Source organism: Cyrtonyx montezumae, unplaced genomic scaffold (assembly GCF_038088225.1).
Source record: "Cyrtonyx montezumae isolate F1298 unplaced genomic scaffold, pur_monq_1.0 scaffold_2, whole genome shotgun sequence".
In the NCBI taxonomy this organism is placed as follows: domain Eukaryota; kingdom Metazoa; phylum Chordata; class Aves; order Galliformes; family Odontophoridae; genus Cyrtonyx; species Cyrtonyx montezumae.
Window position 1 is genome coordinate 27,969,473 of NW_027071936.1, and position 14,088 is coordinate 27,983,560.

The 14,088-nt window shown below is 47.4% G+C and overlaps 1 protein-coding gene across 1 annotated transcript; it reads right to left on the minus strand.

Moving 5' to 3' along the window:
* Positions 1–1,583: 1,583 nt before the first annotated feature.
* Positions 1,584–13,139, minus strand: REST (RE1 silencing transcription factor). Its single transcript, XM_065736700.1, has 4 exons — positions 13,089–13,139; positions 11,465–12,375; positions 7,758–7,841; positions 1,584–3,395 (listed from the first exon to the last, which is right to left on the minus strand). Exons 2-4 carry the CDS (start codon positions 12,363–12,365, stop codon positions 1,699–1,701), a joined length of 2,682 nt encoding a protein of 893 aa, XP_065592772.1. The 5' UTR covers positions 12,366–12,375; positions 13,089–13,139; the 3' UTR covers positions 1,584–1,698.
* Positions 13,140–14,088: the final 949 nt, after the last annotated feature.

The window sequence follows — 14,088 nt, forward strand, 5'->3', positions numbered from 1 at the left end:
AAATTGCTTCTCTGGAGCTGATGAGAAGCCAGCCCCTGCTGCTGCACCTGACAAGGGACGTAAAGACAGCCTTGTGCAGCACAGATGGGACCAGAGGCTTTTGCTTTTCCCCTACTTGTTTGGATTGTGTTCACATTTTGCCACTGGCAGGCACGCAATCTCTCTCTGTTTGAGTGTGCCAGAAGAAAATCTGTTTAGAATTAAAACCTCCCAGTATGATATTTCTTGCATGTATAACTGAGATCGTAACCTGATCACTTACATGATCGATTATGTCTCTGTGAAGAAACAGGATGATTCTATTAAATGAAACCTGAATGAATAAGTAACAGGAATTCCTACAGCCTTTAATGCCAGGTTTGTTGCTTACCAGTTGGTTTGTTCTTGTTTTTCAGTGTGTGAGATGTTAAGATTTTGATGAACCATAATTACAACCATGCTAATTATTATTTTTTTTTAAGCTCATGAAACTTGACTGCTGTCCACCATGGAAATTAAAGTAGAGAAAAAAAAATAATCAAGCAACATCTGGGCTTGTAGAATTTGCAGACCGTTTTCACTGACAGCGATTATTTTCCTGTCTGGTGATCCCAAACTATAAATTACAATTTATTACTCTGTATATGCATTAAAAATATCAGAAGTGGCATTTCTATGAAAAAACTCTAAAGAATAGTGTTTTGAAACCGCGTTGACATCCTTTTGCTCAAGAACTATATAAAATTTTAAAGCTACTCAAAAACACACAGCCAAACAGCTCATAATTCTATGCACAACTAGCAATACCCCATGAAAAGAAGAAAACTCTGCAGTAAAGAGCATCACAGAAAACTGGCCCATGGTAAGCAATGAGTCTGAATGGTTCCAAGTAAGAAAAGCTCACACAAACGGAACCCAACATGCATATATAAAGTGTACGTGTACTGCACAAGCGCTATTTCTAAAGGATTTATCTGCATAGGTATAAACAAAAACAATGTGCAACATTTTAAGCCTTTAAAGCACAACAACAACAACAGCAAAAACTTAAAAATAAGAAACTTGCTCCCCCCCAACAGAGTCAACGACACATAACAGTTAATAAGATCAAGACAGAGGTTCTCCAATCAAAAGTTGGAAGGACTAACCCCAAATTTTGGCTCACCATTCATACTAAAGGGATCTGAAATGTATGTTCACAATTACAACTATCTTAAACAGTCACGTTCATCACTAACCAACTTTGATTTGTCTTACAAAGTGCTCTTTTATGTACTAGAAGCTATCTTCCTGGTAGAAAAAGCATCGAGTAGTTTTTTACCACTTGATAAGAACTAAAACAAAAGCAGAGGAGAGGGGAAAGGGGAGTTGGCCAAAAAAACAAAAAGTAACTGCTCTATAAACATCCAACTTGTGTACGGGTAGCTACATCCTTGTTCATAGAGCTCAACTTATAAAACAAATGCATCTGCTAACAAACTATAAGCAGACAGACCTTACAGCACACAGCCTCATACACCCTACCTACTTCTTTAATGAAGAGATCCAATATTTAAAGAGGTCATTACACAGAAATTTGTCCAAAATATTTTCAGCTTAAAAAAAAATCCCAATGCAGACACTAGAGAATACCATGCTTAAAAAAAAATCTACAATATCTGTACATAAGCTGTATAAGATCTTACAAAAGATACACATGCCCCCAAACCACAGCTATTTCTACTCCTGCCCTTTTGTCGCCTTCTCAAGGTAATACACATTGACCAAGTGGCGACTGAGGTGCTTGCTGTATTCGCCTTCCTTTTTAAATGAGCGGTCACAAAAAATGCACACATAGTTCTCCCTGACTGCCGTGCTATTGGCAGCTCCTTGTGATGCCTTCGGACTGGTTTCCTCTTGCACAGAGCGAGCACCGTTTAGCCCCGAATCATCGCTGCCTTCTGATATGTTGTCACTTATGTCGCTGCCTTCGTGGCTGTGGATGCCCTCATCCTCATCCATTTCCTGAGATTCGGTCACTGCTGCGTTATCCAGGGGTGATAAGGCCAGAGCTACTTCAGGGCTCTGCGTACACCCTTCTGGGGGCACAGGTGCACCCACAGCATCTGCTGGTGGCTCTGTCTCTAGGACGCGTGCCTTAGTCAGGTCTATCGGGTCTGGGTTACTCACAGTTTCTGCCGAGCAGGTTTCCTCTGGCTCCTTCCCAGGCTCCAGATCTGGTCGTACATCCACAGGCCCATCCAGACTTTGTTCAGAAGACAACGCATGAGGAGATTCTTCTGAGTCTTTCCCCGTGTCCCCCTCTCTCTCCTCCTTTTCACTGATAGTGTCTTTGCTCTCCACTGCTGCAGCAGGCATTTCTTGATCCTTTGCCTCAGCTCCTGAGTCCGCAACCTGAGCTGACAGACAAAGCTGGCTTGGCTCTTGTACGCAGCTTCCTTTGGCACTGATGCTCTCCTCCTTGCAACTCTGATCAACATTACTGTCTATTGATGCTGGACCAGCAGGCTCTTCCTCCTTTTCCCGGTCACTGCTCGGACTGTCGCGTTTCACACATCTGTCTTCTTCCACAAGATGAGACCTGTCTGCCACCTCCTCTTCTTCCATCTTCTCCTCATCAAGTCTACTGCTCTTCTTATTGTGCTTACTTTTCAAAGCCTTCTTTTTTCTGTTTTTCTTAAGGCAGGAATTTTGCTTTTTAGGTTCCACCTCTGCTACTTCGTCGCTTTTCTGAGCCTCCTGGCAGTCTCTGGGTTTAGCTTCCACTTTCTTCTTCTTTTTTGTCATCACGATGGTGTCATTCGCAGGCTCTTGCTTTGAGGAATTCATTTCTGCCTCTGCCTTTCTTTTGACCTTCTTTGTTTTACATGGCTTCTCAGGATTTTTCTCAGTTTTAATATCTACCTCCTTGTTTTCTGAAGTTGATTTCCGACTTCTGGTTGTCACCTGGCGTGCAGGAACACTGCTCGCTGGCTTCTTTTCCTTTGCTAAGCTCTCTTTTTTCTCCATTTTCACTGTTTTCTCAGTTTTCTTTGTGGGCGAATCCCCTTTTGTTTGCTCCTTCTCCACTTTGTCACTGACGCCCTCAGAAAAGTCAGCTTCGCTCTTTTTAGTCCGTAGCTTCACCTTTGAAACATCCATGGTGATGTCCGAACAATCGGGATGCCTGGATTTGATGTGGTACTGCAGGTTGCACTTCTTAGACGCCGCGTAGTCACAAACAGGACAAAGAAACTGGCGCGGATTGACGTGGAGCTCGACGTGCTTTTTGAAATTGCTGCGATCGGCTGTTTTGTAGTCACAGTGCGGGCAAGTCAGAGGCTTCGGCCCATTGTGAACTTGCCTTGCATGACGAGTGACTTCATGCTGGTTTGAGGCCACGTAACTGCACTGATCACATTTGAACGGCTTCTCACCTAAAGAAGGAAGGGTGGAAGGGAATTACGGTGATTATGAAGCACAGGGGGCGGGAAGGAAATCGCTTTGCACTAAGACAGGCACAGAAATATGAAACTCAAAAAGGAAATTATATATAAATATATATCCATGCGCCTTTAAAATTAAATAAAATCAACATAAGAAAATCCACAAATCACAAACACGTTCACAAGACACCAAAAACAATATACAATTTAAAAAAAAAAAGAGAGAGAGAAGGGGCAAGGATTGGGAGGAAGGGGATCCACAACCAAACAAGCAGTAACAAAGTCACAAGTTCTGGCTATGCATACATACCGTCAGAGATCTCTCTACAGTACTATTAGCAAATGGAATCCATACCCAACTGGTCCATTGAATGCATTGTAGAAAAATGGAAATGTAACATTTGATGAATAGAAGTTTCACACAAACGTTTCAAAAAAGTCCAACTTTACACAGATTTAGCATACGTCATGTTTGCATTGAAAAGGAAGGGAAAATAAGCTAGCAAAAGACAAAGCATGTGAAAGACACACCACTTCAATGATTTCTGCCTCTTAAATTGAGCTCAGTGGAGTCCATCTACATCTCATTTACGTCACATTCATGGGCTGGCTGCAGGTTACTACTGGAAGGAAATTCGTAGGCAGTCTAAAGCTGTCACATCACCACTGCTGAAAGCTGCATTTTTGTATGACTCCTGCATGCACAAGTGTTTCTGAAATGCAAGGCTTAGTGCACACCACTGCAGCAGAACCAGCTTTCCATTTTTTCCTCTTTGCTTTGGAGCATAACGTTTTCAGCACAATAACCCGAGTCCAAAAATACTGAGAACTTTTCTGCCCATACGAATTCAGCTGAGGGGTGCTATTGAGACCTAAACCAGCATCTAAAAATTGACCTCCAAAGCTAACACGTGCCACTTCCTGGGTATATTGAAAAGTCATTCTGGACCCTTATGCCCATGGTTGTACTTCCTCTCTGCCAAGAAGGTGTGTGATGCTTGCTTAGGAGTCTAGAACATTTTATTTCTGCCTGCAGCATCGCTTTATTATTTAATAAAGGATTATCTTAGCTTCAGCTGTTAATAAAACACCAGTGCACAGCAGATCATTAAAGACGTTAAGATCAGAGGCAGTCTGGGCTGTAGTGACCACACCCTGGTCAAGCTCATGATCTTGAGGAACACGGGCTTGGCAAGGGACCCTCAATTTTAGGACAGCAAACTTCAGGCTGAAGAACTGTTGGATGAGATTCCCTGATCCACTACAAAACTGTCCTTAGGGACAGAGAAAGCGAACAGAGCTGTCAGCACTTAAAGAATGCCTTTCTGAGAGGACAAGAGCTCTCCAGCACCAGAAGAAGAGATCAAGCAGAGGAGGCAGGAAACCAGCATGTCTAAGCAAGGACCTACTGGTCAGGATAAGAGATGAGAAGGAAAGTACAGACAGTGGAAGCAGGGATGGATGCCCTAGGAAGAATACAAGAATTCTACCCAGGCATACAGAAATGGGATCAGAAAAGCAGGAAAGCCAAGGTGCAGGTGGAACAGAACTTGTCAAGAGATGTGAAAAATAACAAGAATAGTTTCTTTAGATACACTGGGAAGAAGAGACAGGCAAAGGAGAACGTCCTCCCTCTGATAAATGGAAAGGGAAAACTGGCTTCAACACACATGCTGAAAGCTGGGGTACTCAATGAGTTTTTTGCCTCAGTCTTCACTGGCAGTCAGGCTTCCTACACCTCACATGTCCCTGAACTTCTAGACAGGGCTAAGGGGAATCAAAATTTCTCCCAGTGTAAGAGCAGACCAAGCCCAAGCCCGACTCATGAGACTGAATCTGTACAAGTCTGTGGGGCCAAACATATATCTCAGGGTTCCTAAGGAACTGGCTGATAGTTACCAAGCCACTCTCCATCATATAAAAAAAGTCACAGCTGTCAGGCAAAGTCCCCAGTGATTGGAAAAATGAAAACAACACTCATTTTTAAGAAAGGGAGAATGGAAGATCAAGGTAACAGGCCAGTAAGCCCCAACTCTGTGCTCAGGAAAATCATGGAGCAGATCCTCCTGAAAGAGATGATAAGGCACATGAGACACAAGCAGGTGAACCAAAACAGCCAGCATGGCTTCACCATGGGCATGACCTATCTGGTGGCCTTCTCTGATGGACTGACAGCATCCATGGACAAAGGAAGGCCAACTGATACAATGTACCTGGACTTGTGCGAGTCCTTTGACATGGTCCTGCACCACATCACTATATTTCAGAGATATGGCTTTACAGACTGGACTACTAGGTGGTTACTAACTGGTTGGATGGTCGTAGTCAGAGGGTTGTGGTAAATGGCTCTACGTCCAGCTGGAGGCTGGACATGAGTGGTGTCCTCTAGGGGTAAGTCCATCCAGTGAGACCAGTACAGACTTGAAAAGTGGGCCCACAAGAATCTAATGAGATTCAACAAGGCCAAGTGAACGTGTAGCACGTGGTCACAGAAATCCCAGATATGTGTACAGACTGGGAGAAGAATTCATCTGAGAGCAGCCATGGACAGAAAGACTTGGAGGTACTGGTGAATGATTATGAGCTAGCAGTGTGTGCTTACAGCCCAGAAGTCCAGCTGTATCCTGAGCTGCATCAAAAGAGAGGTGGGCAGCGGGATGAGGGAGGGGATTGTCCCCTTCTGCTCTCATGAGGCCCAACCTGAAGTGCTGCATCCAGGTCTGGGGACCCCAGCACAAGAAATCTGCCAAGCTATTAGAGCACGTTCAGAGAAGGACCACAAAGATGCTCAGAGGGCTGGAGCACCTCTCCTAAGAAAGGCTGAAAGACCTGGGCTTGTTCTGTCTGGAGAAGAGGAGGCTGAAGGGAGACTTCATTGTGGTCTTCCAGTACTCGAAGGGAGCTTATAAGTAAGAAGAGAACTAAGTTTTTGCACAGTCTGATGGTGACAGGACAAGGTGAGGGGGGGAGGAGGGAGATGGTTTTCAACTAAAAGAGGGGAAATGGAGGTTTGATGTTACCAAACACTTCTCAGCAAGGCTCTGGGTGCTCCATCCCTGGAGGAATTCCAGACCAGGTTAGATGGGGCCCTGTGCAGCCTGGTCTGGTGGGGGGCACATGGCAGAGTTGGGAACTAGATGATCCTTAACATCCCTTAAACCTAAGCCATTCTATGAGTTTATGACAACAAGAATTTTATGTGCAATCCCACTTCCATCAGCACAGTTCATGCTGTCCTTTCCCAGACTTTGAAATCAATGATGAAGGGCAAACCCCAGTGTTCATCTCCCTCAGAATTGTGCAGATTCAACCCTTCGCAATTTCCAGGCACAGTGCTGACCAAACCATTTACAAATTCACATTTAGCACAGACATCCAGTCAAAAATATTTTTTGTTTCTGAAAGCAAAATGCTTCAATTGAAAAAGTCTTAAAACTAAAATACTGGCAGATCATTTTAAAGCTGCCTATTTTTAATGGTCCAAACCCCCTTCACAAAACAATTAAAAATGTCTTCTTGTCTCAGCTACTGAAAATGAAATTACTGGTCAGGATGCTTTCATTACTGTCTGAGAGGATATGAACTTCACCTAGGTCCGGTCCATTCACATATTAGCAAACCAAGAACATGGGCTGAGATCTACCTAAGCTCCCCTAAGCAGGTCACAAAGCACAACTGTGCTTGTGTCTAGCAGGATTTCAGGAGTAAAAACTCATAAAAATACCATTATTTCATTTAAAAAAAGACTCAAGGGAGAAACAGAGCAAAGGAAGGAAAGGAGTTCTTAACACTGCAGCTTTATAACCAATTATGGGATGTAAAGGCTAGTGAAAATTGCTAATTTGGCTTTTAGTATCACAAGATCAAATCACTTCTAAGTTTGCTTATTCCTCCCTTGCGTCTCCTTGCAAGAATCAGGCACTATTTAAAATCTTTCTGTAACACTAAGCAAAAGATAAGGCTTTCCTGATGGTCATTCATCAAGCTGGATGAAATGAAATCACAGGGGAGGTTCCTCAAGGTCTATACTTTTCTCAGCTTACTTGATTTGAACCATCTTTGGCAACAGACAGACAACAAGTGTCTGCTCATACATTATCAATGTCGTATTTACCACAAAACTGCTAGAACAGTCCTATGAATCTCAGAATACCTCAGGATAGCAAAGGAAAAGAAATCATATTCCCGTGTCATTAATAAAAACGGTGACAGATTTCTTTAGCAGGTAGGACCAACTTTAGCTGTTAAAAAAGAGAAAGGTAGCTAAAGCTCAGGTCACACCGGATGAGATGACAACTTCATCTCACATAGAACCACCCCTTTTTCTGAGTCATGCTGCTGCTGCTTACCAACCTGAGTGGGTACGCATGTGCCGGGTTAAATGGGTCTTCTGAGAGCTGGAATAGGGACACATAGCACACTGATAGGGTCGCTCTCCTGTCAAAACAAAACACCACCAAATTAATTACTGAAACACAAATGACTCCCATCCTTGGCTCCTGAGCCATACCTGCCAGACCATCACAGAACCCCAAGTTGTATTTGAAAATACTTTCTCAGAACAGGGTGATGGTGAGAAGCACATGCTTTAGTATCTGTCATGCTGAAGGCAGTGAAGGGACGGAATACAAAAGGCACATCCTCACATCCATCTGGGGTCAGACAGCTCACAGGCAAAAGGTGACTGGAAGTTCTAGGGAAACCCTAATCCACTAGAGCTGATTTTTCTACAGTGCTTTCTGAAAGCACACTGATGACCCATAAAAGAAGCCAGTTTTTTGCTTCCCCTCACCTCCATTTTTAATCTGGATTAAGGAAGAAAACTACCCCTGTATCTCAGAAGTGCATTTTCCAGAACAAAAATGTAGACAGGGACTGGGTCAACACAGACTTGTTGGCAAAGATAAATGAGCCTGGGATGCAGAACAATGCCTGGCTCAGTGAAACTCTGCTGCCGGCAATAGCTCAAGTATAGCAGCGTTTTGAAGACCCCAGTTCCCTCACCTGCAGTTACGGTTTCTGAAGAACTAATGGAAACTAATCTGACACAAATACTGTCTCCACAAGAGACGCCCTGTGTATCAGTAATTTCTTTTAAGTGAAGGCAAACACAAAGTGAAGGCAGTCCATTTTAGAATCCGGTTTTAGAAGATGCAGATAAAAGCACCAGTTTTTGGTTTGTTTATTTGGATTTTGCCTCAAGCTCCTAGTGCATCTGAGAGTCTTGTGAGAGTCTTGTCCCTACTGCAAGCTGTAGCAACACGGTTTAGTTTGGAGCAGGGACAGGAGTGAAGTTTGGTAGAGAAAAGCAAATCCTCACTTACTGTACTCATTCCAGACAAGATTAGAACTATATTACTGCGTTTTCCTGCATTAGACAAAGCATGCAAGCAGTGCACTGTCCAAATCACCAAGACTCGGGCGTCAGCAAGCAACCCAGATATACAGCCTGTGGACAGTTCTATCCGCAGCAGCAGGGACCTCCAGCTGTCTGGAGGAGAGAGCTTTGTAATGCGGGCAAATCGCCCATTTCTTCCTGCCATCACATCGTTCAGATTAGCACTCTTGATTAGATCACCGCTTAAATGTAAAATCACCCTAACGACCAAAGCCTGCCCCCTCCTTTCCAGTTACAATTAAGTCATGTCCAAGGGAGGGGTAGGGCTTTGTCATAAAGGGAGGGCTGTGTTTTACAGTGACTACAATACGTGGCCAAAGGTCCTGGAATACAGTCAGGTGCTCAGTACCTCACATTTCACATCTCTCATCTTAGCTGTAACTTCAATAACGTGGCAAAGACGCTCTTATGGGAATTTTCTGTAGAGTACACCAGCAAAACAGACTAGATGAACGTAACTCGTAAAATGTATGCTATAGCCGCTTGAAAATTAAACACGTGGCTACATTGTGTAAGGGCTGCTTTGTAGTGCTATTTGCCAAAGGACTTAGTGTCATTTTGCAAGCTCATTACACGCAAGCAAGCCACCAAAAAGCCTCTCCAGAAAACAGAATAAGCTCTGCGATTTGTGAGCCCTCAGTAAGCCAATTCAGCTCACCAACCGCCAGAAAACAAACCTGGGAAACAAGAAAGCGGTACTCTTACTGCCATTTTAGTGAGCTGCATCGACAAGCCCAACATAGCAGGGAAAAAACTGCTTTCCTGCAACAGCAGAGCAGAGCTGGTGTTACAGACAACCGACTCAAATGCTGCAGAAGACAGTTATCTGCAAAGAAGCTTCTCCTCATGCACAGCCAAGTCAAGCGCAACAATCAGGAACATCAAGTTAAAACAACTCCAGTTTTCTTATCAGCAACCTGAATTCATCGTATGGCTTTTTTCCAACGGATATTTTTATTATGTTTTCCCCCTTCAAAACTATAACCCAAAGATACTAGTGTTATTCAGACAGTTTTCATTACAGTCAGCGCTGTTATGTTAACAGTCTGCAAGGCAATCAATTACACAGTAGTGCCAGCAGAAGTGCTGAGCCTGGTGGATCAGCATACTTGCCAGTAGCTCGTTCTTTCTCCTAATACTCTAGCTTTAAACACTCTGGGACAAAAACCTGCGGTATTGGAAACGAGGCATGTTCCCAAATGAATTCATGTATTTGAGAGCTTTGTAATCAAGCAAGAATCAGCTGGAAGATCCCCACTTGCCAGCTGCTAAGACAACCCATCAGAGAGAAAGCAACAAGCAGAGTGAACTAAAAAAGTGCTGAAATCATCATTCATCCTCAGCTTAGCTGAAACAATGAGAAGACACGACAAACCAAAGAACCAAAAACCTAATTTTTAAACAAGAAAAGAAGAACTGGATAATATTCTACATAGTTTAACTTGCTTTTTTTTTCTCAATACCTTTAAGTAATACACCAGTCCTGAGAAAACGGCACTCATCAGCTCAGAGCGTAGCAACTGCCAATGCAAAGAGCTCCGATTTCCACCAGGGCTGTGACGCTGGAAAGTGAGCCCTGCAATGAATCCAGTTTCCCTCTCTCATCGTCTCAGATTGCCACTCTCGGAGCTTGAGGAGACTTCAAACGCGCACTCAGGGTGAGTTCCTGCAGATCTCACCAAGCTTTCCGAGGTCAGAGTGGGCACTCGGCGTCAGGCTAACAGAAGAATGGGAAGCCAAGACAGATGTAAGGCACCACAGCATGGAATCTTGGGTGTGAATTCCTGGGAGGGTTTGTTTAGTTTTCTCCCGCTCTCTGGTCATTTATGCCTGTTTTCTTTCCTCTACCTCCCACAATACACACAAGGAAACCTGGAGAACCATCATTTTCCCAAGAATCAGCATAGATGTTAAGACAAGAACGATTTTAAACAACATTATTCTCTAAACAACACCACGTGGCTATTGTTAAAGAGTATTAACACAATGAAAATCAGAGCAGACCCTACAAATTCCATCACAGCAGACACCAGAACATGGCACTTTCAACTTATGTCAGCAGAGTGAATGTCAGCAGTGGGAAGCAACCTCTAAAGGAAACTCCTTCCTTCCAAGAAGGAACCTCAGCACAGTTATTTCCCAACTAGCTGCAGCTCACAGAGATGCCACGCAATCCAAGGGCCTTTTGGCACATGGGTCTATCTGGTATAAATCAAAGCAGAAAGGAGACCCACACTTCTCAAGACTGCAAAGCGGTGGATGGGAGAAGAGGGCAGGAAAAAGAGATGAAATCTCCCCCGAGGGCTTCCTACAGGCCAACAAATTCAGATGCAGCTACACCAGGATTCCACATTGCATACCCTGACAACCATCACATGAACACTTTTGTCATGCTCTCTTAAAGAAAAAAAAAACAAAAAAAAATCCCTAAACAAGATGTTTTTCATCTCCTCTCAGGCCCCTGAGATGAGAGATTTTCTTAGTCCCCCAAAGCTTGCAGATGAACTCAAAGCAAACTCACGATACAACCTGACAGCACCACATACACAGCAATGGGCCTTATCAGCGTGGAACAAACTCTGCAAATGGAAGAATCACGTTATGCTTCATTCATTCAGTTTCCCTCCACCCTTACCATACTTAAAAGAAACTAAAGACTTACCCGTATGAGTTCTAATATGCTGAATATAGTTGTTTTTCCTGTCTGAAAAATAGGAGCACTGCGAGCAGGTGTATACTTTCCTGGGAAAATGGTTTCTCAGGTGTTTCTTCCAGTGGTACTCACTGACGGTGGTGTAAGTGCATATGGTACACTTGTACACTCGCTCGTTTTCTCCCGCTTTGTTGTGGTGCTTCAGGTGAGCCAGGTAGTGATCGTATCTGTTAGTGTTATAGCCGCAGCGATCGCAGCGGATCGGGCCCTTGGAGAAGTCCACCTCTTCCGCGCTGTAGGAATCGGACTCCTTGACCTGCACTTGTTTCTCCGCGTTTTCTTCCACGAAAAACTTCTTAGCGCTGTGAACCCTGATATGGTGCACAAATTCCTCTTCAGACTCGGCTTCGTAATGGCAGGGTTTGCAGCGGAATGGCTTGTTCTTGAGGCTCTTACACTTGTCCTCGGAGCTTTCTGGAGTGCCCGGGGCTTCCAACGGGACATCTTTGTCCACGCTGGGAGTCTCAGGTGGGGGGCAAGCGTCCGGGCCTTGGGTTTCCACACTGGGTGCTTCCAGAGAGCTCAGTTCCACGTTTTCCGAGGCGTCGCGGTCGCTCTCCGCAGCGTGGCTATCCTCCATGCCCTCTGCGTCGCTGTCTGAGAAGTTGCTGTCGCCCACCGTGGTCAGCTCGGCCATCTGCCTCTCCTCTCCCACCAGGTAATCGCAGCAGTTGCCGTTTACCTCTCCCGTCAGGGCCACGTTGGCCAACATGATCAGCTGCGGGGCCGCCAGCTCGGCTTTGGAAAGGTCGTGTAAGTCATACATGTCGTTGGACAACGCCATGCCGATGTTCGCGCCGCCTGGAAAGAGGCCGTTCCCACCGGACTGTCCCAGCACTTGAGTTGCCATAGCAGCGATTCTGTCGAGAGGGGGGAAAAAAAAATTAAAAAATAAAGTTAAAAAAAAGAAAGGACACCTGCGAGCAGCCGGGCTGCGGGAAGGCCTCCTTCTCGGCAACGCCGCCCGCGAAGGAAGCGCGGCCCCGGGCCGAGCCCCGCCATGGCGGCCTCCGACAAAATGCCGCCGGCCCGCATCCGCCCCGGGAGGCGGCCGGGGGAGCCGGGCCGTGCCCCCGCAGCCCTCCCTCCTTCTCTCCCTCCCTCGCAGCCAGGCACGCGGCCATTTTCTGCCTGCCCACACAAAGCGGCCCTCCCCGCCGCCGCCGCGGGGCCCGTCCGGGCACGGCCGCCCCGAGGGGACTTGGACGGAGGAGAGGGCCCCGCTTCCCGCTCCCCGTCTCCGGCAAGGTCACGCCGGCCGCTCCCGCCCGTCGCCCGGCGGACGGAGGGCGAGCGCCGCCCGGGGCCTCCGCTCGGGCCCGCGGCGCCCCGGCCGAGGCGTCTTCCGGGCGGCGGAGCCCGGGCGGCGGGCGCGGCGCGGTCGGCCGACGCGGCCCCTTAGCCGTGGTGCTGATTCCCCCCCCCCGCCCCCCCTCCGCGGCCCGGCCGGGCCCGGCTCGCCCCCCCCCGCCGCGCGGCCGCCGATCAGCCCTGGACAGCGCCTCTCGCCCTGCCCGGCTCCCTCCCGCCCGCCCCCGCCTCCTCCCCCGAGCCCGGGCCCCGTCGCACTCACCGGCGGCTCGAGGCCGGCCGGCCGCGGGGCTGCTGCGGGACGCGGAGCGGGGAGGCGGCGCTGCGGGCGGGAGGCGCCGCGCATTCCAGCACACAGCGCGCAGCGGCGGCACCGCCCCGCCCCGCCCGCCCCCACCGGCGCCGCCGGCCCCGCCCCGCACGGCCACCGGCACCGGCACCGCGCACGGCCGCGGGGGGGCGCGGGGGCGGGGGAGGGAGCAAACGCGGCGGGGCCGCCCCGTGCCTGGCGCGGCCGGGCAGCTCGGTCCGAGCGAGTCTCGTGGAAACGCGGCGTCGGGAAGGTCGGAGCAGACCTCTCACATCAGCGCGGCCAACCCCGGCCCATCCCCACCGTGCCCACTGACCACGTCCCTCCCTGGTGCCACTTCTCCCCGGCTCTAGACCTTACGGCGCTATACAACTGCCTGGAAAGAGGTTGCGGTGTGGTAGGGGTCAGCCTCTTCTCACGGATAACAGGGATAGGATGGGAGGGGATGACCTCAAGTTGTACCGGGAGGAGGTTGAGGTTGGGTGTTAGGAGACATTTCTTCCCAGACAGAGCAGTGATGCAGTGGCACAGGCTGCGTAGGGAGATGGTACCGTCACCATCCCTGGAGGTGTTCAGGAACCGTGGAAATGTGGCACCGAGCTATGTGGTCAGTGGGCACGGTGGGGACAGGTTGGGCTCGGACTGGATGATCTTGGAGGTCTTTTCTAACCTTCACGATTCTATTATTCAAGCACCATTGCTTCATCTTCTCTCTGCAGAATGCAGAAGTGCAAGCTGATGAGACATTACTTCTCTGCACACAGCACACATTTCTAATCCCCTAACCAATATACATACAACGTGTGCACTGTTATGCTTCAGTTTAAAACACGTCTGCTTCATCCATGAGCCACCTCAGTGAATCATTTTCCAGTGTCTTGTGGAGACCTGTAGTGCTTTCCATTTCTTCAGGAAAGAAAAAAATGAACACTGCTCATTGGCACTTACATTA

Coding starts and splice junctions, on each gene's coding strand:
- REST (XM_065736700.1), bottom strand. CDS start 12,365: ATGGCAACTCAAGTGCTGGGACAGTCCGGTGGGAACGGCCTCTTTCCA. Junction 7,842..11,464: donor GCATATTAGAACTCATACGG/GTAAGTCTTTAG, acceptor TTGTTTTGACAG/GAGAGCGACCCTATCAGTGT. Junction 3,396..7,757: donor GCACATGCGTACCCACTCAG/GTTGGTAAGCAG, acceptor TTCCTTCTTTAG/GTGAGAAGCCGTTCAAATGT.